At 28.4% G+C, this 27573-nt stretch overlaps 3 protein-coding genes across 3 annotated transcripts; all 3 read right to left on the minus strand.

Annotated features, from left to right (window-relative positions):
• Positions 1–1329: 1329 nt before the first annotated feature.
• LOC123292889 (serine/threonine-protein phosphatase 6 regulatory ankyrin repeat subunit C-like) lies at positions 1330–9640 on the minus strand. Its single transcript, XM_044873606.1, has 5 exons — positions 9443–9640; positions 7327–7729; positions 3337–6882; positions 2456–3294; positions 1330–1455 (listed from the first exon to the last, which is right to left on the minus strand). Exons 1-5 carry the CDS (start codon positions 9638–9640, stop codon positions 1330–1332), a joined length of 5112 nt encoding a protein of 1703 aa, XP_044729541.1.
• Positions 9641–13421: 3781 nt separating this feature from the next.
• Positions 13422–14270, minus strand: LOC123298558. Its single transcript, XM_044880599.1, has 3 exons — positions 14145–14270; positions 13721–14070; positions 13422–13663 (listed from the first exon to the last, which is right to left on the minus strand). The coding sequence occupies exons 1-3, from the start codon at positions 14182–14184 to the stop codon at positions 13439–13441; spliced, it is 615 nt and encodes a 204-aa protein (XP_044736534.1). The 5' UTR covers positions 14185–14270; the 3' UTR covers positions 13422–13438.
• A 7217-nt stretch (positions 14271–21487) lies between these two features.
• Positions 21488–27474, minus strand: LOC123301834 (zinc finger protein 888-like). Its single transcript, XM_044884753.1, has 4 exons — positions 27336–27474; positions 24649–25189; positions 23352–23864; positions 21488–23052 (listed from the first exon to the last, which is right to left on the minus strand). Exons 1-4 carry the CDS (start codon positions 27441–27443, stop codon positions 22754–22756), a joined length of 1461 nt encoding a protein of 486 aa, XP_044740688.1. The 5' UTR covers positions 27444–27474; the 3' UTR covers positions 21488–22753.
• Positions 27475–27573: the final 99 nt, after the last annotated feature.

Genomic DNA, 27573 nt, shown 5'->3' on the forward strand with positions numbered 1-27573 from the left:
ATTTTTGTCCTTAAACTGCTTATTTTCTAATAAAGGGTAAAAATTGATTATAAAATAATATTAAGTGAATGAAAATTAATTTGATTTTGTTTTTGATGAAGTTTCCGATAGTAATTTATTTAAAATTTTTGTTAATAACTTTTAAATTCATTCAAATGATTACAAATTAATTTCAACGAGTAATAATAATTATTGTTATTATTATTTTAATTAATTGAATTTTTTATACAGAAGCGAACCGCAAACGAAAATCTAAATATTAAAAATATAATAGAGAAGTTGCATGTTTTAAAAATTATTTTTTTTCTCGAAAGTTTTCTAAAAATTATGAAGAAAAATTTTTTTTAAAATAATTTTTTAAATTTATTTTTCATATATTTTTACAACTGAAAATTGTTTTTTTAACTGTAAATTCAAATGCCATTGACGTCAAGATATCGCTTTGGTAACGGCACTGCTCGGAGAAATGATAAAATAACATGCAGGATGATAAATGGTTTGTCTTTTAACTTGTTTTCACTAAATTATAACATTATTTTACATATAAACAAACCGAAAAATTTATATCTTACAAACAAGCGGCTCGCTTCCACGATTCGTATAAAAAAAATTGTTACCTTAACGATAAATAGTTTCTACTTTTGCAAATATTTCAAGAATCAGTGAATTTCATACGATACAATTTTGATTAAACATTTTGTGATGGAGTAAGACAGAGAAAACAAAATTTGATCTTCTGAATGATTGAAAGAATTAATGCTAATTTTACTTAACTTTAAAATAATATTATTATAAACTTTTGCTTCGTTCGCAGTTTGTATATCTATCTTGTCTTTCCGGTTCCAAATTTAAGATACTTCCCAATGACATAAAGATTAGACACTACAATATTATAATTAAAAGTAACATGAATATGGTGGAAGCGTTTTCGAAATTTATCTTACAGTCAGTATCTTTAATTACTTATAAATTCTATTAATATGATAATCCATCAATTATTAATTTTTTTCTTTTTTTTCTAAAAATCCAAAAGAAAATATTTTCTACTTTGGCATATAAATAAATGGCCGATTATATGCCTTGCCTTTGTCTACTCCTGTTTATACACCATACTCACAATGTTAATTCACAATTATGTCGGATAGTTTTTAAATAGCGATAAACTAAAAGATACGTTCAGTTTATTAGTTTTTATAGTTATTTACTTTTTTAATGAAATCTACAATTATGACTTACGAATTTTTTTAAAATAAAATTGTAAATATTAATTATGTATTGTGATTTAATGTATTAAAAATAAAAATGAACTTAAATTCAAATAATGTTACTTTATTCAATGTGTTGACATTTACTTTGTGGAATTCCATGATAAGAATAAAACAATGTTACTTTATTTTTGAATTCATTATTGTTAACTGGGAGTTGCAATCCGCCAACTGGCGATGGTAATTCGTACTAAAGAAAACAATAATGAGCCCCAATTTCAGTAGTTCCAGTTTAGACTACCATATAGAAATACTTGTAGTTACCATTGTTAAAAGTCAATCAAAATATCCAAGTCAGATAAATCCCGCCAATTTTCGATAAAAATTTGTACTAATTTCTTTCTCACGAAATTTAAAATATTAAAGAAGAGGGGATAGAAGATCAAAGAAATAAAAATATTTTACAACTAACTTTTTAAATGTAAGATTTTTCGGCTTTTAGCACCATTAAAAGAATATCTAACACAATTTCTTTTTTCAAATTTTTTGTAGAATCGGTATTTATACCCGAAATTACGATTTGAAAGTTGTTCCATACTTCTGTAAATTGTGTGTTCATTAGTTTAAAAAAGATACCACCCAAAACAATATAATATATAAATATAAAGTTTTTATAAATTTTTTGGCTACCCTGTACATTATTAAGAAGATTATTAAAATATTTATACATACTTTTCAGAATAAGCAAAACTTCTTATAAAGAATGACTTTTTTTCTTAAAATGCAAAATAAGAAAATTTACAAGTATAGTTACCTCTATCCGGGGACACACTGTATATAAATTTATTCAGTTTTCTGTATAGAAGCATGTACAAAAATAAGAAAATCGATTACCCGAGGTTTTCTAAACTTAATAAAACGAATGTTTTAATTATTAAAAATATAATTATGATTTTGAAATATAAGAAAAATTCCATTTTTTTTTTTGCAATTTTCATGCTGCATTAACAATCGTATGTAATGAATTTTAATTTCTAAATTTATTTCAACATTTTTAATAATTTATCTACAATGCTCTTATGTTTATTAGCTATAGCAACTCGCAATAATGTATATCCTTGATTATTACGGGCTCTTGTTATAGCTAAAAAATCATCCTGTTCTGCAACGTTTAATTTGATGAAAATATTAAAATTACCCTTTATTGTATTTTCAAAAAATTCATCAACTAGTTTCAACAAATTAATAACATTTTGATTCTTCGAAAGATTAATAGGTTTTTTGCCCTCTTGATTCTCAATATTGTAAATTGCGCCATGTTTTAATAAAGATCTTACAATTTCTAAGAATCCATTTTTAGCAGCAACATGAAGTGATGTAGTACCGTTAGAAGCAGTTTTAGCATTCACAAAGTCATTTAAATTGTCACAATTAACGTGATGTAACAAAGCCTCGACAATTTCTAAGTAACCTTTCGAACTAGCTATGTGTAATGGTGTATTACCTTTATTAGTAGTTAGAGTTATATCAGCTCCACATTTAAGTAAGATATTCACAATATCTGTGTGTCCATTGCTTACAGCATAATGCATCGGTGTTATTCCATTAACGTCTTTCTCATTGCCATTAACTCCTTCTTTCAATAGATCTTGAATAGTTTGTACATCACCTTTACTAGCAGCAATGTTAAAATTTTTTTGCAAAAGCTTAGAAATATCTGACTTTTTTTTGGACTGTAACTTACTTCGAAGGTTAATTTTTTTTTGAATTATCTCCGTCTTTTTTAAAATGTCTAAAACACTCGGATGATTTGGTCCAAAAATAGTTTTCATAGGATTAAAACTTTCTTTGTACATTTTCAGAGCATCAACCAATTTTCCCTGAGCAAGGAGTACATTTGCTATATTGTATTGTGTAGACAATGTATCTGGGTGATTTTGTTGCAAGGATTCTTTCTGGATATTTAAAGCATCTTGGAAAGCTTCTAAAGCTTCATCGAATTTATTTTGCTTGAAGAGTACTCCAGCTATGTTACATAACGTTCGCAAAGTATCAGTATGACTAATACCTAAAGATACTTTTTTCATTTCTAAAACCTCTTTAAAAATTTTTAAAGATTCTTCATATTTACCTTGATTAGATAACACAAGAGCAATATTATTCTTGGCACTCACAGTGGCAGGATCATATGTTCCCCGCAATTTTTCCCATGTTTTAAACATTGCTTTGTTTATATTTAAGGCTTCATCATATTTCCCCAATTTAGCTAGTACTAACGCCATGTTAAACTTAGTATCTAAGGTATGTAAGTGACTTGAACCTAGTATTTCCTTTTGTTTTTGATAAACTTCTTGATAAATTTCAAAAGCCTCTTCATCTTTTCCTAGGTTGTGCAGCACTGTACCGATTATACTCCTCGTATTTAAAGTATCCCTATTATTTAAACCCAAAATTTCTATTTGTTTTTGTAAAATTTCTTCAAGCATATTTAAAGCTTCTTGGTAATTTCCTTGCTTAAACAGTACCCAAGCTATGTATGTTCGAATATCTAAAGTACCAGGATTATCTGATCCTAATATCTCTTTTCTCCTTTCTAATGCGCTTTTGAAAATATCTAGCGCTTGTTGATAGTTGCCTTGATTCAAAAACTTTAAAGCTTTTTCAAGTTGAGTAGATACGCCACTTTGTGATAACTGTTTCAACTGCTCAACTTTTGAAAAGTTATTATGTAAAGCTGCAACTATTAATGTTTCGTTCTCCCTATTGCGAGCCATCATTATTGCTTTCATAGTATCAAAATCTTTTATGCTATTTAGGTCATTAATTACCTGAGAATTATCTTCTTTAACGTTTTTAAATGAATCACTAATTAATTTAAATAAAGTGGTTATACGTTTGTTTTTAGCAAAGTCTAGCGGTGTTTGACCACCGTCAGAAAGTGCATTATATATTGCACCATAGGATAAAAGAGCTTTTACTACTTTTAAATGTGAAAATTTAGCTGCATAATGTATTGGAGTACATCCTTTTTTACCAGGCATATTAGGATTGGCTTTATTTTGTAATAAGAGGTTGATAATTCCGTCATAGCCTTTCCATGCCGCATAGTGTAATGGTGTTACATTATCGGTAGTTTTAGCATTCACAGATGCTCCTTCTTTTATATTAATTTCAGTCTTTATGCAACTGTTACATTTTATAGACTCGAATAATTTTTCTGTTGATAATAATAAATTGATAATATTTTCGTTCTTAGTTGTTTCTACAGGTCTTAATCTATTTAGATTATCAACAGCGTTGTAAATTGCGCCATTGTTTAATAAAACTTCAATAATGTCAGTAAAACCAAAGTATGCAGCAATGTGCATAGGTGCGATATCATTGTTATCTTTGGCATTAACATCAGCACCTTCAGCTATTAAGTACCTTACAACTTCTAGCCCCCCTTTCATTACAGCATAGTGTAGTAATGTTTGACCATCGTGGCCAGGCTCATTAATACTCAGTCCCTTACTAACAAAAAACACTACAGTATCTTTGTGCCCTTCTCTGGCTGCAATATGTATCGGTTTTGAGCCAGAACTATTTACAGCATTAATGTTGGATCCCTTCTCTACTAAAAATTTGATCATTTTCAAATTGTTTTCCTGTGAAGCAATATGGAGTAATGTATAATCGTCTTTGCATTTAGCATTCATATCCACGTTTTTATGTTGCAGTAAAAGTTTTACTACCTTCAAATGACCGTAAGAAACTGCTAATTCTAGAGCTGTTCGGTTCAAATTGTCCTTGAGATCAACATTTGCTCCATTGCGTAATAGAATTTCTACAACATTGTCATAGCCATGCCCTGCAGCTATATGCAATGGAGCCCCTTCAATATTTAAAAAGTTAACTTTAGCCCCATTTGCTATTAAAACTTCAACAACTTCTTCATATCCTTTTGCTGCAGCAAAATATAATGGAGTTGTATTATCGGAATCCACTGGATCAATATTTGCTCCTTTCATCATCAAAGAATTTACTATTTCTTTATTACCTCTTTTAGCAGCCAAATGCAAAGGAGTCAATTTTTCAGAATTTTTTATGTTAATAAGGGCTTTATTTTTTAGTAAAATTTCTACAATATCCTTATATCCAGCAAGCACTGCTAAATGTAAAGGCAAGCCACTTTGTGCATCAATATTAGCACCATTTCTTATAAGAACCTCTACAATATCTTTATGATTAAGTTTAATAGCGGACAATAATGGTGTAGTGTTACCAATCTCAATATTAACATTACCTTTATTTGCTATTAAAATCTCAACAATGTCTTTAAAACCTGCTTCCACTGCTAAATGTAACGGTGTGATACCTTCAATGTTTTCCGGGTTAACTTCAACTTTATTATTAATTAAGAGATGTACAGTACCTTTGTGATTTCCCAAAACTGCCCCATGTAAAGGAGTAAGACCGTGTTCAGCTTTATTATTGACTTCAGCTTTATTTTTAATTAGAAAGGTAATAGCGTCTTCTCGACCATTTCGAGCAGCTACGTGTAAAGGTGACAAACCCCTGTTATTACGAAAATTCACTTCAGTGCCACTTTTTATTAGAAGATCAATAATTTCTATGTCACCATTAATTGCAGCTGCGTGTAATGGTGTATTACCTTCAAAATCCTGGACCTCAACTTCAGCATTATGTCTTATCAAGAGTTCAACAATATCCTTGTGACCTTGAAGGGTAGCTATAAACAATGGCGTTGTATTCATAATATTGGCTTTGTCATTAATTTGTGCTCCGTTCTTAATTAAAAGTTCCACAATTTCCTTATAACCACCCTCTGCTGCATAGAACAATGACGCAAAATTAAACTTATCTTTAGCATGAATGTTTGCTCCATGTTCAACGAGAGCAGCAACTATTTCAAAATGACCATTTCTCGTTGCAATAAGTAATGGGGTGACACCTTCAACACTAGTAATATTAGTATTTGCATTTTTTATCAATAAATCTTTAACAATTTTGTCATGTCCTTTTGCTGCGAAGTGCAGAGGTGTATTATTATAGACTTTATCAACAACATTAACATTAGCTCCATGCTTTAATAGAACACTAGCTGCTTTTTCATAACCAGAATCTATTGCATAATATAATGGTGTTAGGCCATCTATGGCGCCACAGTTAACATCAGCTCCATTGAGAATTAAGGTATTCACCACCTCATGATGACCGTTTAGTGCAGCTATATGTAACGGTATTTCTCCCTTATCGTTTCTTGTATTAACGTTTGCCTTATTTCTTAGCAACAGATTAACTAGCTCTAGGTAACCTCCATCTGCAGCCCAATGCAGTGACGTAGCGCCACCAACACTTTTGCAGGTGTCAAGATTTACTTCTTTTGTCAATAAAATATTAGTAATATCAATATGATTATTTTTTACAGCATAGTGTAAAGGTGAGTAACTAAACATATCTTTTATATTAGTGTCAGCATTATTTTTTAATAAAAGTTCAACAATGTCTTTGTGACCATTTTTAGCAGCGATATGCAGCGATGTTCTATGTTTTTTATCTAATTCATCAATGTTTATTATTGATTTTTTTAAAAGAAACTCTACGATATTTTTCCTTCCATGTGCAGTAGCAATATGAAGAGGATTTTGACCATTCACATCTTTAACATTGACGTCTAAATTTTGATTTAGTATATATTTTATAACCTCGAGGCTAGGTCCTTTAGCAGCAAAATGCAACGTAGTCCATGAGTTAATACTTTTAGCATATATATCTGATCCTCTCCTAAGGCAGTTTTTCAAATCTTCAAGATTCCCTTCTTCCAGCGAAGCAAATAAATTTTGTTGATTAATAATAGTCACAAGGCTCTGATCATATTTGTGTTTCAGCTTGGAAGGTTCATCTATTATCAATTTTCCGAGTTTCTTTTTAGTTTTTATTATATTTTCCGAAATAAGTTTTATAGCGTTTAAAAAAACTATTCTTGAAGGATCAGATAACAGTACATCAACGAGGATATTTTCGTGTGATAAGTGATTACGCAAACATTTTCCAATCAATAAAGGGGTGCTGTCATCCAAAAAAAGTAGATTATTTTCTAGATATTGTTCTGACCTACCTAAAATCACCATTATATCCAAAACAAGCATTTCTACTACTACTTGTAACTTTTTATCTATCTTGTAGGAAGGAAGTTTTTGGATCACGTTGTCATTTAATGCATTATTTTTCAAAATAGTTTCCAGTTCGGCCACCTTTAGTGTAAATTGTTTGTTGTATTTTTCTTCAGAAATAGCGAAATCTTTTCTTTGTTTATGCCTGGGCATAAACGAAAATTTCTCATTCAATTTGTCTTTTAATTCTTTAATCCATTTAAGGTCATCTGTTCGAAATTCAGCAATATAAAAAATCTCGCAGATAATTCTGTAAATTTTTTCAATGGTGTCTTGATCCTGGATTCTTGATTTTGCACTGCGAGCAATCATAATTGAGAATTCAGCAATTTGTTTAATATCATGAGACTGTATTTGGAAATCGAAATTATGAAGTATTTTATTAGCAAAGAGATTTTTTTCTCTTATAAAATTTTGATCAATATAATAATCATCCAAGTCAGTAACTAAGGTCTTTAAACCCAAAAACGCCCCCATATAATTTGTTCCTAATTCTTCTGTTTTAGTCTTAGAACCGTTTATTATGCTACTATTTTTATTAAACAGCTCCTTTTCATAATACGTCTTATCAATTATGTTATCACTTAATTCTTTAATAAGTTTTTCGAGCTTTTCGTTTTCCATCATTTTATAATCGTCCGTTATCATTTTATCTAATTCGACGTTACAAAATATTTCAGTAATTTCTTTTATCTCTTTTAAAATTTCACTGTTAATAATTTTCGTCAATAATTTTCTAATAATTTTTAGTTTGTTATTGTAAAGTATATCAGAAATTGCATTATCAATTTTTTTAGAATCATTTTGGATATTAATGTAAAAGGTAACTTCTGCATTTTCTTCAATCTCTGTTCTTTTATACAGCGAATGAGCATGTGATAGAGAATTACGTAAATCTATGACGATTCTTCTCGCATTCTTAGGCAATAATTGTAAAAGAAGCTCGCTTGTGGTGTTGGACAACTTAGGAGATTCTAAACTATTTTTAAAACATTCACCAATAACTTGTAAAGCTCTTATAATTATTAACTGCCCTTCCCTTTGATTAGGATCAACCGACAATGCCAGCTTCAAATAATAGCTTATCTTGGTTAAAGAATACATATCTCTCATTTGCTGATAATCTCTATACAATTCTTCAAATTCAGGGCACTGTTTAATGATCTCTGCAACAACCGTCCCACGTTGTATAGAAAGATCAGAAACTTTCTCAATCCCTATATTTTCTATAATATCCTTTTCATCTTTAAGCTTCTTTGCAAAATTTTTCAAGTAGTTTAGTAGTTTACTTTTATTCAATATGGAGTGATAGAATAAATTAATTTCTTGCTTTTTTATGTGACAAGAAACAAAACTGGCTAAACAAAATTCCATTTCCTCCCAAGGAAGTCGAAGGTAGGTTGGTTTTAATTGCCGCTTTAATGTGTGAATATTTTGTGCAATTAACTTCACCACGAATAAAAACTTTTCATCTACGATTTTCGCATTTGAGTACTCTGTTTCCAACAAATTAACATTATGAAGTACTAACTCAATTCGTTTCATGATATTATTGTGTTGATCCTTTGCTTTGCGACTGTGTTTTGAAGTATTAGAGAAGAATCGTAGGTTTACTAACTTATTCTCAACAAAAATTTCCATCTCCTCTGACAGAGGTACATTCTTTAGATTTAATTCCTCATAAACACGCGAAATAATTTCATCTAATTCGCAGAAATGAGCAACAAAATAGTTGTCTGGCCATTTATCAATAAGCATGGTAAGAAGCTCAATATTGCTCGAACGAATAGCATAATAAAATGCATTATGTTGTGTTTCATCTTCGTCGGTTGGTAGAAAGGTATTTTTACCGATTTCAACGGACAAATTATTTAGAATTTTACAACTTTTATCAAAAAGGTACTCTAATATTTTAACTTGATTGTATTGGCAAGCTAGGATAACTAGATTAGTATTTATAATAGGGTTATTAGCATTGTTATAATAATCTTTCAAAACTGCTTGATTTTCGATAGTGTTAATATAGCCAATAAACCTGCTGAATTTTTTAAAATTAGCAACATCATTATCTGATAATGCTTTTGTAAGTTCAATTAAAACTTGCATATAAAGTTCTCCTTCAGCTACTGAATTTTTATGTTTTTTATATTCTTCAATAAATCCCTCTTTTGAAATGTAGGAACGTGGAAGAAATCCTTTATTTTCTTGATTAGAATTAATTTCTTGTGTTAATACACTCACCGATCCACCCTGAAACATTTTTTTCCCAATATTAGAATAATATAATTATATTTATTTGCTATTGCTCTGCTAATTTGAATTTTAGACTACCAGTATATTAAAAAAACAAAATTTGAAACTTTTAACCGCCACTAGCATTCTCGTAATAGCATATAGTAATCGTAGCAACTATATTTATTTATTTAATATTTTTTTATTTTTTTGAAGTCGGTTTTATTTTATGTTAAAAGTTTTTTTACTAATGTATACTGATCATCAACATGCCTCGAAAGACGAGAAATTTATTCCGTATATCATGACGTTGGATCCGATTACTTAGGTGTGTCTTGATGTAGTTTTTCACATCTAAAAAAATACTGAACCGATTTCGATGAAACAATTATGAGGCCAACTCGATAGTATACCTTTTCAAACAATATAATTTTTCAAAATCGGTCCACGACTGACAGGAATCCGGTGAATATACATACATTAAAAAAATACGTACAGTCTAACATAGAATCTCCTGAATGTCGTCATCATATCATGAAATAATATATTTTAATTATGCCAGCGCCTGCATATACAGGATATATACAGGGTTGTCAAAAATAGCGAACAGCAGAAAATGGTGAAGTTTATAATGTGTAAAATTGGAGGAAATTTACTACAATTTTTATCATCACATCTCCGCTTATTAAAAAAATTTCAGTTTTCTTAATATTAATTGGGAAATTATAAAATTAAAAACTATATTAACGAAGTTCTAGCTCGACGTCAGCGGTAAACCATAGATGTATCAAAAAACGCTCAAGGGCATTTCGATTTAAAATTTCATACTCGATTCACGACTTTTTTGTTGTTCGCTATTTATGGGACACTTTGTAAGCGAAATAGATTCCTAATTTGAAATTGCATAAAAACGACAGAATTTTTTTTGTACCTGTGACCAAGTTTTATTCAAATCATTTTGTATCAATGAACGTTCAATCGATTTTGAATGTATAAATTCTTCCGATGTAAACATTGAAATTACTCCACTACCGATGCCATTCATTTTAAATCTTAAAAAAAAAATTATTAAATTATTTTTGTTATCTGTAAATAATACAATAATGCAAATATATTTGCCTGGTAGGGCACTTAAGGTTGCGAAGTAATACCTAAAGGTGATCCAATTTAAGTTTCCTATATGTTTGCAAGTTGCAATTCTGTAAATTAGAATACTGTGAATACTTTCACTTGTTTCAAACGTCAAATGTTAGTTTGAAACATTCCATTTACAATATGAATCGTTTAACTAACGCCCAACACTCAAATTGTTCACTTGTTCTACAGAAATAACAACAGAGAATTTTTATTTTTTAACAAAAAATTTTACCCAAATTTCAAAAAACTGTACCTCTGCAAAAAAATTTGGAACTGCAATAGCTACTACTACCAGGAACTACTGAGGGGTGAAAGTGTTAGAAATTTTATCCCTAAATTTTATATAAAGTTTATTAGAAACGTACCAATTAAATTTTAAAAATTATTTTACAAATTTTTAAGACCACTCGAAAGCTTGTTTATTTTATCTTGCTTGTTTGGGTCAAAATATGTGCATCTTTTGAAATGATCGTCGAACTGAAAGATTTTTCATAACATTCGAAAACCTAAACTACCTTCTTTAAGAACTGGTATATTGTTTTGTACAAACTTTTATCTTATACTCTCCCACTTTTAGTTTTAAAATAAAAATTATATGTACCTTAATTGTTAAAAAATAAAAATTATTGTACCTTATTAGGGCGAAAAATTTTATGAACGTCAAAGATTTCACATTTACACTTTAATAAAATTTAGAAATTTTAGAAATAACAACATAGTTAAAACCTTTTTAAAAAAAACAAATACTTTAAAAATTATAATATCTAATTAAAGTCCATTTAAAGAATAATATTTCTTTGTGTGCAGATTGGTGGGATATGGATATTTTACAATCACGTTAGTTAATTATTTGAGTAGGTGTTCCCAAGTACAGTTAAACAAAAATCCCCGTTGTTTCTTGTTGATTAGGTTTGTTAATCATGAACTAATTAGTTCATTAGTGTTTAAGTTTAAGTAAAAAAATCTAAGTCTTTGAGAAATTGCACCTGCCCCAACCTCTTAAAACTTCATTTTTTTTCAAAAACCCAATTGATAAAATACGCTAAAGCATAGATAAAAGATATGCGCTAAAGTCCATCTGGGGATAATTAAGAATATGAAAAATAATTAAGAAGATATGCAACTTTCAGAAATGAAACTTTGAAGTATTTAGGAAACCAAGCCTACAACAAAAATGATTTTATCTTCTTGCCAAAAAATACAGATACACACATAGAAGCTAAGAAATCCACTTATCGTATACCCACAATTTGTTACTTCCCTGAAAACTAGGGGGCAATAGTAGGTACGACTGCATTTATCTATTAAGTTTTGATATGTAATTGATTTAAATAATTTTTCAGGTGTAATATAAACAATTTTATTCTCAAAATTATTTAATTCAATTATACATCAAAACTATAAAAAGAAATAATATAAAAAGATTTTAATTAATAATCAAAGTAATACATTTTACATTGTATCACATACATCCCAAAAAAAAGAAAAAAGAAAATGATACTAAAAGATAAATAACACAACACGTAAAAAAGATAAATCGAAAATTAGAAATAAATGAAAATACAATGAAATCTGGTTAAAAGTACAACAAGTCAGACTGATATTCAAGGATATTGTGAGCGCTTGTCCAAGATGAACAGTAAGTCTTTATCTACTATTGTAAGATCTACATTATCCTTGGCATCCAAAATCAATTGTGTATTATTTAACCCGCAGCTGTTAAGATCGACCCTTTTATTTCTACTGCTTCATAGCACTCTTCTATAAGTTGTTTCAAATTTTTATACGGACGTGACATCAAAGTACGGGCTTGTCAAATTTGTTGACATACTGTATGATATTAATTACTTACATTTTATTGGATTTTAATGCTCAGAAAGGCTCTAGCGATAGAATAAAGAACTATTGTTAGAACGCCAAATATAGCACAGTTCATTAAAATGTATAATAAAGCATATATCTCCTGCCTCTTTAACCATTGAAATAATCAGCTGATTGTGACGAGAATGGTTTACATTTTGATACTCGTGGCAGTCGTGGCGCTGACATCTTAGCGTTAAAATCCAATACTATGGCTTTTTATTAGAAAACTTAATAATAACGAGTGTAAATTCTGTGTTGTAAATTCATTTTTTTAAAGAGTAAATTATACATTGAACTGTCACCAATTGGCAGATCACGTACTTATACGTCATCAACAGAAAGCGCCAAAAAACTGCGTTTAAATATCTCAAAATTATAATGTATTTTAAATATTTTTGTACACTTAAATACAGCATTTTTAAGCAGTATTTATACTTTTTTACTTTGTTATAACGGTGTAAACAATGAATTAAAAATATAAAAAAATATATACATGAATATTCCCTATTCTTGACCGCATTGAGAGAGGTAGAGACAGAAGTTGTAGGCGTATAAAAGATGTGAAGACAGCTATACGCACCCACTTTATCTGCCTCTCTTTACTGCGATGGTTTAAAAAGTACAAGTTAAAGCCCATAATCTGAGCTTCTATGTGTGTGCCTGTATTCTTTGATATTACTGTGCCTTTCTAATTTTATAGTTCTGGAGCACTCTATGTTTAATATTAATTAGAAGTCAATGGTGAATAATCAATAAAATAATACAATTTATATATTTATTTAATCAAAATTAAAACAACACACTATTATTTACAAATAAATAAATTTAAATCGTATTTGTTTTATTATTTTTATCTAAGCCTAATTTCTGTCGGATTATAAACGCCGGTAAACGTTTACCTTTCCAAAACCGTGGCAACGGTTTTTCAGTTGCAGCTCGAATTCTTTCACTTACAAATTGTTCAGCTGAAAATTTTTCACCTTCTTTAATTTGTGCTATTAATTTTGCTTGAAATTCCTTCTCTTTACGTAATTCCCGACGTTGACGAACCTAATAAGAATAAGCAATGAATTATAACTTGTTAAACTTTTCAATTATTGATCCTACCTTTGCCCATTCAAATTTCATACGTTTACGTAATTTACGTAACTTATGTTTTTTCATTTTACGACGGCGTATTACAATTAACCGTGCCGCTTCAATTTTATTAATTTTGATCGATGGAGGAGTTTCAATAATTTTTGGTATTATAATTTGTGTACTTGTTGGTAAAGGTGTCCAATACTTCGGTAAATCAATAATTGTGTTTGTAATATACGATGGTGTTTCTTTAATCGATTCTTCTTTCCATATCCATGCATTCTTATTTATTAAATTACTTGTAATAATAATAGGTGATACATTTAATTTGTTATTATTCGATGTAATTGTGTTTAATGTTCGTTTAGATGTTAAATCTAATTTTAAAAAGATAAAAAAAAATTTTGTATTTGTTTTATAATAAAATTAAGGGATTATTAATAACACTTACTTCTAAACAATCTTACTCCGATCGTTCGAGTTATATTCATTTTTACATTTATTAGAGTCTTTTAAATTTTAATTTTAAAAGTTAGGTTATATTTTGAAGTCATATGTGTGAGTTGTGTCATGTGTGGTGTGTGCCACTGATCTATATAAAATAGTGGATAGTAGGTATTGTCACAAAAAGTGTCAGGAATAAAAACCATGCCAAGTTAAGAATTCATGCAAAAAAATGCATATAAATTTGAGCGCAAATACATTTTTTGTATATACATATGCGTTCATACCTTAGTTGACTGGCTTCTAATGACAACACATCGACTAAAAGTATACGCATCCACAATCCAGTGTTTATTATAGATCAGTGGGTGTGAACAAAGCAGTATAAAGCGATGATTAGAAGTTAGAATTTGCATTTTATAATGCGTTCAGAATGTATCTAGAAACGAAAAACTGCCTTATTTGCCTTAATGAGGTATCGCTTGTCTTCTCGTTTAAAATTATTTATATTAACTAAAGAAAATTGAAAAAATACCCATAACAAGAACCGAATCCGGGTCTCTTAGATTCATGTCAAGCGCCTTTACAAACTGTACCATATTGCGGAAAATGTGATGTGCACTCAATGACAAATTTATTTTTTTTCTTTTCTCAAACATTAACCAATTTTTATTATTTTTGTTTGTGTATCATAAAGAAACATTATAACCGAAAGACTTAATGTTAATTGTTGTATACAAATTTAGTACACAAACAAAAACAATATAAATATTATTTGCATTCTTTAGAAAAGAAGAATCTTTACTCCAAATCATTTTGATTAGTTAATCATTTCAATCGAAATAAGGCGCAATCTGCACGCACAAGCACATGTTTTTCTATCTAATAAATGATTTGAAGTTCAGAATCCAATTAATGGATGTGTTTTATTGGAATTTCTTTGTAAACTACGCCTAGGACAACTTTTAGGATTGTTTATGATACATATATATAGGATCTACCCTACTTTAGAAGGGAGGGTGGGTTTGTTTTGTTTTGATTTACTTCCATTTATGAATTGACCTTCGAAACTCGCAAAATGAGAGTATTTTCTTACTAAAGACTCTATTAATAGCTGTTGAATTTATGGTGAAAGCAGAATGATTAAGGTAATTGGAACCTCTTCAATCAAGCTGTAGGTCTAAATTTATTCGCGTGTTATTTCTGAATACACCCTATATTTATAAAGACGCCACCCCAACAATTCAAAGATGGCTGACCTTTTGTCACTATCAATATGTTTGCTGAAAGTCAATTTAATTAAAGATAATAAATAAATCTGTAGTAAAAAATATTAGATAATTTATAAGTAATTTAAGAAATTAAGGTAACTTGGTATTCAAATTATATTATTCATAAATTTTAAGTAATTTATTAGTGGTTCCATCAAAAATCGCGACATCATTTTTCACATTGTTTCCTCTAACGTATAGTCATTGTTGTGTTAATTAAATTTTATGAATTCAAATGTTTTATTAAAATTTTAATAAAATTTTGTTTTTTATTAAATGAATCTCGATGGAACCAATAATAATAAAATGTGGAATAGGCCTATTGGGGATACCACTTTAAAAAAAACGCGCCGATTGCTGTACCCCTCTGGGTGGTGTGGAAATCAGTATATTATTTGGTAAATAGCTTGATTTTTAGAAATATAAAATTGTTTGGACAACACAAGATTTTAATGTGATGTTTCGCCGTATTGGATACCAATATTTTTCTACTTGGTAACGAGGTAATAGTATAATTCTGGAGTTTAGTAAGTAGACCTGTGCTTATTGTATTTACATTTTTTTCTTGTTGTAAATTACATTTTATTCTTTTTTAACATAGGGTTAGAGCGTAGAAGTAATTTTAAAAATTTATTAATTCAATAATGTTTAGAATTTGTGTATTATGTATTACAGCAAACGGTGTAATTGTTTAAGTATATAGAAATATAATTGATGTTAATATATTTGTTAATAAATAATTTAAAACTGAAATTATTTAATTTTGATTAAATTGTATTAAAATGACTAAATATGTAGTAGTGATACCAATTACCTGTAATAAACAAAACAAGTATTAGAAATAACCGAGAAAAAACACTAACAAGAACTTAAGGTAGTTCTTTCCCAGCAATGCAGTCAAAAATTATTGGCTTATTACCCATGCTATACGTGTATACACAACTATAGGCTACAGCCAATTTTTTTACTGGTACTGTAGTGTGACAACTACTACCAAACACAATACAAGTAAGAAATGCACATATATAGTAGGATGAATACACACATGCACCCCTCCATTAAAAATAATATTCTAATAATTTGTGGAAAGTAATTTGTGAATAATTTTATTTTTTTCAATGATTCGGAATATAATATTATTCCAAATATTAGTTTTTTTTTTTTGTTGTTGTCAAAACGGTGATTCTCCTTCACAGGAAAAAAGTAAAAAGGTTGGCATGTTCGCATGCTTCTCCCATCCTACGTGTGTTAAAAATGTCATTTTTAATTACACCTGCTCACGTTAGGCGTGGTAAATTGTCTTCAAATTTTAACAGCGTGTGGGGAAGGACATGTGAAAATTTAAATTTAATCACAAAATTTTATAGCACACTGAGATTGTTTAATCTTTGACTCAGTTTAACATCCATGTTTATCACCCATGGATAAACACCTACATTAATAATCTACTTTTAAGAGAAAAAAGTGCAACGGAGTAACCAATATATTATTTAAATGCGGTCACTATACTTACCATTTGCATTAATGGAAAATTTAATAAGAAAAATCCACATGCAGAAAATTCAATTTTTTGATGATGTAATTGTAATGAAAATAATTCCAACTAAAACAAAATAAGCGACTTTAATTAGTTATTAACTAACGAACCTTCTGAATTTGTTTATCGAATATACTTACCATTAATTTAGTTTTGAAGGTGACAAGTGGATTTTTAACTTTATGGATTAAATGTGCTGCCTTTAAACTCTAAAAATTGAAAAAATAATTGTAATTTTATTAGTGAAATAGTCTAAAATTGAATATCCACCAAGTTCGATGACAAAATCACCTCTTAACAGGTATTTTATTTTGTGTACATAGAGAATTTCAATTACTTAATTTTTAAAGTAAGTAATTGAAATGAGTAAAATTTTCTTTCGTTATAATCAAATAGTGATAAGCGTATATCTGCTTCGTAGAGCAATAATTTGTAATAGGATAAAAGATATTTTTTGCTATTCATTTTATCACATTGGTTGTAAATCATTTAGTTCGAAACAAAAGTGGATCGTGACTTTATAACGAAAAGCTCTATGAATTGACCAAAGAACACAATAGGGTATTCCACTATTTTTGAAAAAGTACTTAAAAATGTTTATTTTACTAATAAAAAGCCACCAAAAATTTATTTCGGAAAAATACACACGCTTTCTGGCAAAAACTTAAATTAAATTTTAAACCTTTTTTAAACTGTCAAAAACGCGGGCATCCAATTTGATGACGTAATATGGGTATTACTATACGAAATAACACAAATAATTTTGACAGGTATATTCATAGACATCTGATTATAATAAATATAAATACTTATTATCTATGTATATATAATACCCAGCTGTCTACACTGAACTAACTGATGGTCTATGACTCATACCGCTATGACATCACAGCAGGGTTTACCCGCGTTTTAGGTCGAGTCATAAAAATGTGTTTTTATGACTCAAAATCAGAATATTTAAGTATATTTTTACATAAATTTAAACTTTTTTCAAATTTCATGATTTATTTTTGACTAACGATAATATCCTATTAATTAATGTAAATAATACCTCATAGCATGTCATTTCACACATATAAACAGTAAATATTAATTGTATGCAAAAAAATAAGCTCCATTCAGTTTCGGTAACAACATTAACGATAGTCCTTTCAACATTACTTGAGCCAGTTGTTTGTATATAATTATGTAAATCAAATAATGCTGTTATTAAACGTTTGATAGAAAATACAGTCCCATATAACAGCAATATTCCATAGACTTCATTGATTTTGCTTGTAATTTCACACAATTGTTCGTATAAATTGCCGATTTTTTGTAAATTTTCAATTAATTCATTTTCATTTGTTACTAAAAATTTAAAATATTGAACTATAATTATTTGAATGATTAAATTTCTGAAAATTCCAACTGAAATGCTCATTAATTCCGAAAAATATTGTTAAGGTGTTTGTTTCCCTACAGTATTGCCCTGATAAAAAAGTCTGATTAATGAATCGGAATTCAATCAGAATGATTTGGAAATTTTAATCGGAATTGAATCGAACTTTTTTATCAGGGTGGTTTATTGCACGGTACATACATATAAACCAAGTACATGCTTTGTAGTCAAATAATGTGTTATTTTTAGCTTTTTAATATCACGCAGCTACAAAAATATATAGTATATAATATTGTGTGCAAGTGCTGCTTATAAATTTGATAGTATAGATATCTGTCTTCAATCATCAATTGAAAAAAATTTTCCGCGTAATGAAATAAAAAAACTTACCACTATTGTTATTAGCTTTCTTATAATTTTTCTGTTGAATTTTATGTTTAGGATTGAATATTGATAGTTTATCATTTTGATTAAAATTTGATATTTGATTAAATAACAAAAAATCATTATAATTTAAGTAATAACTAAAATTATGTGTAATATTCTCAACATATTGACATATCATTGTATTAATATATTGAAAACGAACCCGAACAATATATACCAGAATATTAAAATCACATAACATTATTGAATTTGTTACAGCCGCCATACAATGCAATAATATAAATAATATATTATCTTGTATAACATCCAATGTTGAAAAATATACTTCAACCGTATATAATAAGAATATTGTTACAAATGTACCAATTAATAATATTATACATAAATTATTTTCAGTTAGATTACGTTTTAATGTTTTATTAATTTCATATATATTTTTATCAAATTCAATAATTAATTGTATAATTTGTGTATGAATATTTTGATAATAATTCATTATAATTATTGATAATATTAAACCAATTATTAATAATATATAATCAGATGAAACCACGTAAACACCTTCATTTGTTATATCAACTTTAATTATTATAAAATAAAATAATGTTATAATTATTCCTAAACGAATAATAACATTTATAATTGTTTTATAAATATTTATTTGAAATGGTTGTTCTTTATTTGATGTATCAATATTATAACATATTAAACCAAATATTTTTAAACAATAATATAACGGTCTTAATGTTGAATACATGTTTAAATGCATTTCTGAATTATTATTCATTTTTATTATTTTATTAGTTTCAGTACACGTTTATGCAATCTACTTGTACTTATTTGTAATACAATTTGCATAACGTTTATGAACGTGTGTAAGTTTTCTTAATTTAATAATTAAATTATATTTTATAGAAATATTATCATTATTATTAAAAAAAAAAAAAACTAGGTATAGACAAGCATTTGACCTCTATATACAGATTACGTCTGTATAAAAGGGTCTAATTATCAAAGAGGTTGTTGTTATTTCTTCTATTTTTATGATTATGCTTGTAAATCCCCAATTGAAAATAGGCTTTAACCCAGTTTAATACCCCAGTATAACCACATAAAATGGCTAAAGTTTACAACGAATGTCATTAAAAAATGTTCTTAGATGGTTTTAGATCTGCTACATAAAAACATTCATAAACCACGACTTCACTCTATCTTAACGGAATTCCAAAGAAATTTGATTGTCACCAATAATGAGCCTACCCGGAAAATCTTATGTAATAAAAAATGTTTTTTTTATGCCATTAATAAAAGTATTTTCACTGATAACGATTTTTTTTAAAGAAAAAAAAAATTTTTAGAATTTAATCAAACTATTAAATAGCAAACTGCAAGATGTAATACATCTGGATTCTGAATCCCGGGAACTTATGTTCTATTGCTATTCTGCGACATCCTACATCAAAAAGCGGACTCAAATAGGAACGAAAATTCGATCGATATTAAACCTCACTTTCTAAACGTAAAAATTCAAAGACAAATTAGTGATAAATTTTTGATTATAGACACATGTCTTCATGAATACATAGAGGTACAAATTAAATCAATAATTTTATTAATTACAAAGCCCATCATTTTATTTGAATTATTATAAACAATCAATTATATTAAAATATAAACCCCTTCTTGAGACTCACCCTCCACTTAAATTTATCAATACAATTATAACTAATCATTTTAATGGTAATATGACAAGTACCTATAATTTATTTTTTTTTTAAATCTGGCATAATCGCCACGTAACCTCTGTGTACAAATTTAAGCCTGCCTCTATTTCAAAATAAAAGATGTAGATATATTTAAGAGATTTTTTTATGTAGAGGTTATTGGCGATTGGACAGTGTACAGTGTGGACACTTTTAATCACAGTTTGGACATGCGATACTTTACTGATATAGTCTCTGTGCGATACTAAGAAGTAGCTAGGACACCATAAAACAAGAACATAAGATAATGAAGAAATGTATACACACTGCCATCCATATAGAGAATCTTGTGGCTCAAAGATACACTGCTGGCCTAAAATGGCAGAGATCATGAATTCGATTTTCGTCAAGATTTATAGTATGTCTTCATATCAGATAGTCATTTGACTATAGAGGTTAATAAATTAATTTAATAATAATTATGAATGTATTTGTTTGCTATAGTTTATTATTATAAACGTAATAGTCGATAATTTATAATGAAAAGTATTTTAATTTCTTAATTTTTATAATCCTCTAGTACCACCTCTCGATTTTGCCCGTAAACCGAAAAATGCCGCATGTTTTGTTTTAACATCTATAGTATCCACCAGAAAACTGAATCTACACCATCGGTCTCTCGAATAATACTTAATCTGAAACCTACACAGTTTCTGTCTCGCTATGCCTCCAATATTGAGTCTCGGCCCTGCTCTTTTAATTCATTAATAGCTTTAAATAGTAAAATCTCAAATAAATGAAACAATTAGATAATATTTACAAGAATTGTTTTATTCATTTATACAACAATTATTATAATTATTAATAATAATCAAACATTTATTTATATTGATGATATTATAAATAAAATATTTTATTCAAAAAATAACAAATAACTTTTATACATAAAATTAATTATTTTCTAAATTCTTTTTTTAAATCAATTATTAATAATAATAGTTTATTAGAATTATATTAACAAATTGTAATTTCTTTTAACGATTTAATATAAATTACAAATATTATGGATGTATGTCTTAAAATAAAAGATATTCTCTTTTGCCACTAATAAATATGACTTGAGCATAAACGAGCTTTGATATATTTTTCTTAGATCTTATGTAAAAAGACAAAAAAAATTAAAATATTAGAAACAAAAATGTATTTGTTTTATATGTAGGTTATACAGTCGTGGTATCCTTTTTTCTCTGCTTTATAATTTTTGACGACTATGCATTATCTGTATGAATTTGTCTATGACGCTATGATTGCCACCTCAAAGTTTCGAGAAGTCGGGAGATAAACCAGAAAATCTGGAAATAGTGTAATTAATCTAATTATATCACCGAATCTTAACAAAGAACGATATTTTTGATACTTTTTAAACCCAGTTTTTCAAATAATATAAAATAAAAGCCGTTCAGAAATGACGAATTTACCTGAATATTAAACAAATACTTATGTCAAATTTGGAGGGGTGCCATCTCCCTTATGATAATCACGATGGTAAATGTTTACTTGGTAACTTAGAAGTTTTTATTAGCAAATGCTACAACGCAGTTATTCTTTTAGTATCTGTATGTACTATATTTTATTTATTTGCAGGTATGAGTGTGTCATACAGAAATACCATAGAGCTGCAAAGTCACTGCCAAACGGTTAAACACAGTAGAGAAAGATAAAGTAGGCGGGTATAGCCGAGATTTCACTTATTGCGGTATACTATTATGGACTTAGGCGTTTTTATTTGAGTAAACACTTTCAAACAAAAGTAGGTCTCTCGCCATATAACTTTAGTAGTTTTGCATATGAGCTGAAATTGTGGAAAGTTTCTGTATGTGAAAAGTTATCTATAGAAATTGTAAAATTGTTTTAAACGAAAGTTTGTTCTTTTTTTTTTAATTAATTTTTTATTTCTAGAACTAATAGAACTTAAACGTGGCTTGTGAAAAAAAGGCCAATGGGTTTCTTTCAATGTATCTAGATACTCATTATCTGTATCTGTATCTAGATACAGACACTGGTTATCTAGATACATTGAAAAATACCCATCGACCCATTTCCACAAGTCATAATTAAGTTTTAATAGTTCTAAATAATACAAACAAAGAATCTAAATCGTATCGTACATTTTGGGTCAACCTGTATTTAGCTATGGAAAAGACTAAGAAAAACAATAAATTCAGTCATAATAATTACTATGTAAACAATTTGTTTATGCTCAAAACGTTTCATTATATCACTTTCAATAAATGCCTATATATTAAAAAAATAAAATAAAATAATAATAAAATTATTTTAAATAAAAGATGTGTCAGTAAATGATGCATCAGTAATTTGATGTATATCGTGTAAGTGTTTTATTTTACATGCATGTGTAGTAAAACGTTTATCACATATATTACAACGTAGTTGATCTTGTGGTTCACCAGTATGTTTGATTAAATGTAATTGTAAATGCTGTTTACATATAAATGTACGTAAACAAATATCGCATCGATATGGTCGTTCTCCAGTATGGATCATTGTATGAGTTTTTAATATATGTTTACGATTAAAACTACGACCACATGTTTCACATACAAATGGTCTTTCTCCTTAAAAAAAGAAAAGAAACAAATATTTAATACACAATTATAAAATATTAATAATCAAAGAAACTAAGGTAGAAAAGTTTAATCGTATGTTAGAATCGATCCAGATTTCAGGCCATTTTTTTACTTATAAATAAAAAGTACAGTCAAAACTAGTGACATGAGAACTTTGTTAGGCCAAAGGGAGTTGCATTTTACACCATCGAAAATCTTTATAAGGTAGAAATAAAAATGTCTAAAGAGTCGTTTTTCATATCTCCTCCAACTTATTCTCTTTGATTAAAGTACAAGATTTAACTTACCTGTATGCGTGCGCATATGATTCTTTAATGTTTTATTTTGTGTAAAAGTTCGCTCACAAACATGACATTTATATGGGCGAACGCCTAAGTGTATTCGTCGATGTGTATTCAAAGCTGAATCTGTACGAAATATTTTACCACAAAATTCACAATTATATCCACGTTTTCCAGTATGTACATTAATATGTTCACGTAAGGATGCAGGTCTCACAAAACATTTATCACAATGTGGACATCGAAATCGATAATCACTATGAACGATAGCATGTCGTGCTGTATGATATTTACTTTTATACGTTTTGTTACATATACGACACGAATATCGTCCATTTGCTTCTCGTTCAATGTTCTCTTTAAATGTTGCATATGGTTTTAATTTAATCTTTATTTGTTTCGTTTCTGTTGGTTCAATAGTTTCGTTCTCATCACCTTCCTCGTTTTCATTAACTTTACTAACATTTTTAGTTACATATAATGTAAAATTTTTACCGTTATCGTCCACTGTATCATTATCTAAAAAAAAAATTGTACCGGATACTAAAATCTATCCTCCTATTCGCTCCGTGCATGAATTTTATTTCCATAGAAACGACACATTACTTTAATCCATAATTGTATGGATAGACATAAAAGTCTATGGATTTTATATATACAAAGCGTTTGATGTGTAAAAACATAATATATTTCAAATTGCTAAATTAGAAGTTTTTGTAAATAGAAGTTATGCCGGTTTTCCACTGAATAGACAAACAAAAACAAAACACAAACTCAAATAATAACTTAACTTTTCGCAAACTTGGCAACTGTCGCAGGGTAATAATAATATTATTTTGGGTTTGTTTCGGTTTTATTTTTCTTTCCCAGGTTCTAGAAAACACAACATAAACTCAATTGTCCGTTTAGTGGGAAACCGTCTTTACAAACAGAAAACAAACCGTAAAATAGCTGAACAGAGCTGGTCAGTCAGAACTGTTCTAACATTTAACTGACTGTCCAAATAATTTTTTTGGCCTGAACCTTCCATTATTATATGAAATTGCTTGCTTTTGTATATCCCCCCTTTATTTTTGACAAGTTGTTCCATTTTTTGTTATAAGGATTCCGTTTTATTTCGTACCACTTAGCATATTCTAAGTCAAAATAAACGCAAAACTTATACCACTCTGTTATTACTGTATAACATTACATGTGATTAATATATAATGTTATAGTTATAACCCTTAGAATCGTATAATACGTGCAATTTTTTTATAACACAAAGTGGTCTTTTAGTTATAATGTATGAAATATTACTTACCAATTAAACATCGTCGTTGATGTCGTTTTAAATGTGAGTTCCTTTTAAATGTTGCATAACAATTATTACATTCAAATTTTCTTTTATCTTTCTGTTGTTTTTTTTTATTAACATTTGATAATGATTTTTTAACTTTCACTACTTTCAATTTATCACTGACTTTTATATCATTATCATTTATTAAATCAGACGATGCTGTTAATAAAGATGTTTTATTATCATTATCAATATCATCATCGTTATTATCGGGAAACATAATTTCATCTTTAATATCATCATTATAATTTGAATGTATTGATTCATTATCAGATTTTTCTAATTTCACTGCATCATCAATACTAGTATTTAATTTCTTATCACCCAATAAAATACTTGTGATTGCTGATTGTGTTTGAGATGATAATGTAGATGATTCTGATGTTAAAAATTGTCGTAATGTAAGATCTGATTGTATACATAATACTCTAAATCGATATGCTACATCCAATTGTACAATGCAATTCTGACATATTGTATTTGGTAAATTATCGCCATACGTTATCTAAAATTATGGAAAAAAAGAATTGAAAATATTTGGTTTTTCTATTACCAATAATAATGTAAAAAAGATACTTTTTTATTTTTGTAAGGAGCTTGTAATCTAAGAGACGGTATAAGATCGATTTTCACCCATCTGATAATCAGATGAGACTAATTCTTGTATGAAATTTTATTAATTGATAAACACGCCTATGCTAGTTTGTTTATTGAAAAGTGCTCGTGATTAAATTATCTGTCTTCTGATACCAATTTCGATTGATTAACAGATCGGTGTAGATCTGTTTATACCATATGAACAGGTAAGTTAATATAAATAACTGAATCGATCTGTAAACCAATCTGCACTTGTAAAAAATAATGATACAGGCTTGCTAAAAACTGTTATGAAAAAAGATTGCTATCATAGGCGTGTTTATCAATCAATAAAATTACATAAAAACAAGTGAAAACAAACAATTGACTTAGTTAATTGTTGAAATACCATGCATAGACAGTGTTGAATACTCTATCACATTACACATACATACATGTTACACATACGTAACTGATATCCCCATATAATACATACTATACAATTTACGCCTAATTTGCGCCCTCACGGGTAAACAGTGGTGTTTATGAAAAAATGATTAAAACAAAAGTTGTTTATTTTTTTATAAGGAACATTTTTTACATTTAAACTTTTATTCTATCTCTAACGGTTTACAAGATTTTCTATATCCTACGGACCCATAGGGCAAGACTCAATTGACCTATGTTGCTCATTTACGAACTTGACTTCACTTTTTACGTCCTGAATACGCTGTAAAAATTGCTTGATATCTTTATTCGTTTTTGAGTTATCGTGTTGGCAGACAGACAACCGAAAATGGATTTGTCCAAATAATACGCTATTATAAGCTATGTCCATCGAGTCACGGAACACCCTGTATATTAAATATAGATTAGCATTTAATATATGCCTGTCAGACTGACTTATTTAATAACTTTAATTATGCCTCTTAATCAGACCTACTATCTGGGTGTATACGTTATGGTCCAAGAGCTCGCTGCAAAAAACCTGGCCTATCGAGTTACCGGATGAAGTATTTTTTAAATGATACTACTCACTGTAACTATTAAAAAAATCATTTAGTGCCAGGGCAAATATGGTGCATAACCTTGCTATATTTTTTCTAAGGTACATTTTTTGGACATAAACTGTACCAATCGAGTAACCGCTTGAAACTTCATTTATTTATTCCCCAATGTATCTGTTATAGATTATATGAGCAATAGTATGGGACTTGAAGGAATATAAAGTATCGTGCCGGGCATTTGTCACTAAAATAGAAGTGGCACTAATATATTTTCTTAATAAGAAATGTTTAAACTTCAATTTAATTACAGTTTGAAGCGGTTACTCGATAGGTACGGTAACACGACAAAAAAAAAATTAAAAAATGTGTCGTGCCATGGGGTTAGCACCAGATTGACCGAGGCAGTTGTTCATAATTATTTTCTACTCACTCGAAACTACATTTTAAAATCAGTTTCAAGCGGTTACTCGATTGGTACAGTTTATGTCCAAAAAATGCTTTTTTTTAATAGTTACAGTGAGTAGTACCATTTAAAAAATACTTCATCCGGTAACTCGATAGGCCAGGTTTTTTGCAGCGAGCTCTTGCTCCATTATAGCGATATTATGTTAATCGTACTTCGCTTTTCAACCTAGATTTGTATTGAATCATCATTGATGATCGTTTGGCTCTTGTTTAATATTATATCACGTCGACAGAAATTAGAGCTTTTAATCACCGGAGGTATTTCTAACTCGACTAAAATAAACCACGAATTAAACCGTGTAGAAAAACTTTATTCATATGTTTTACGCACTCATTTCTACTAAGAGATCAGTATTTTTTTGTAAGATTGATCACCTTTAGATTATCAAACAATAATCTTTCTAAACGTAGGCAAATTAATTTTTGTTTACTTTGTCAAACATACGTCTGATCATGGAATTCCGCCTTACAATCAAATCATTTTATAAATGTTATTATAGCACATAAATCAAATCTTAAAATTATTCGCAAATCACATAATTTATTAAATATTGATAAATAAATGGAATAAATAATAATAATAAAATATTGAATGAAAATTACTTGAATTGGAGCACATTCCATAACAGCATTGGAAATCATGGAGTAACCTGCTAACGATGAGAATAAATCAATTCGATCATCACTACGTTGTAAACATATTCGACACATTATATCAAAATCTTCATTTTTTATACTTTCATTCGCCATTTTATTAAATTATATTTTAAAAATCGTTCTACATTAAAATTTTTCTTAAATTATATTTATTTTATTTTATGTTGGTACTATCATGTAAGTT

This window comes from Chrysoperla carnea, chromosome 1 (assembly GCF_905475395.1).
Source record: "Chrysoperla carnea chromosome 1, inChrCarn1.1, whole genome shotgun sequence".
NCBI lineage: Eukaryota > Metazoa > Arthropoda > Insecta > Neuroptera > Chrysopidae > Chrysoperla > Chrysoperla carnea.

Excerpts from the sequence above, each read along its gene's own strand:
- LOC123292889 (XM_044873606.1), bottom strand. The coding sequence starts at position 9,640 with ATGTTTCAGGGTGGATCGGTGAGTGTATTAACACAAGAAATTAATTCT. Across the intron at positions 7,730-9,442 it reads AAGCATTATCAGATAATGAT|TCTCATGATATTAAACAAAT; the intron begins GTTGCTAATTTT and ends TTCCAAATACAG. Across the intron at positions 3,295-3,336 it reads TCTTGTGTTATCTAATCAAG|AAATGAAAAAAGTATCTTTA; the intron begins GTAAATATGAAG and ends AAGAGGTTTTAG.
- LOC123298558 (XM_044880599.1), bottom strand. The coding sequence starts at position 14,184 with ATGAATATAACTCGAACGATCGGAGTAAGATTGTTTAGAA. Across the intron at positions 14,071-14,144 it reads CGGAGTAAGATTGTTTAGAA|ATTTAACATCTAAACGAACA; the intron begins GTAAGTGTTATT and ends TTTTAAAATTAG. Across the intron at positions 13,664-13,720 it reads TGAAATTTGAATGGGCAAAG|GTTCGTCAACGTCGGGAATT; the intron begins GTAGGATCAATA and ends TATTCTTATTAG.
- LOC123301834 (XM_044884753.1), bottom strand. The coding sequence starts at position 27,443 with ATGTGTCGAATATGTTTACAACGTAGTGATGATCGAATTGATTTATTC. Across the intron at positions 23,865-24,648 it reads TCAACGACGATGTTTAATTG|ATAATGATACAGTGGACGAT; the intron begins GTAAGTAATATT and ends TTTTTTTTTTAG. Across the intron at positions 23,053-23,351 it reads TCATATGCGCACGCATACAG|GAGAAAGACCATTTGTATGT; the intron begins GTAAGTTAAATC and ends TCTTTTTTTAAG.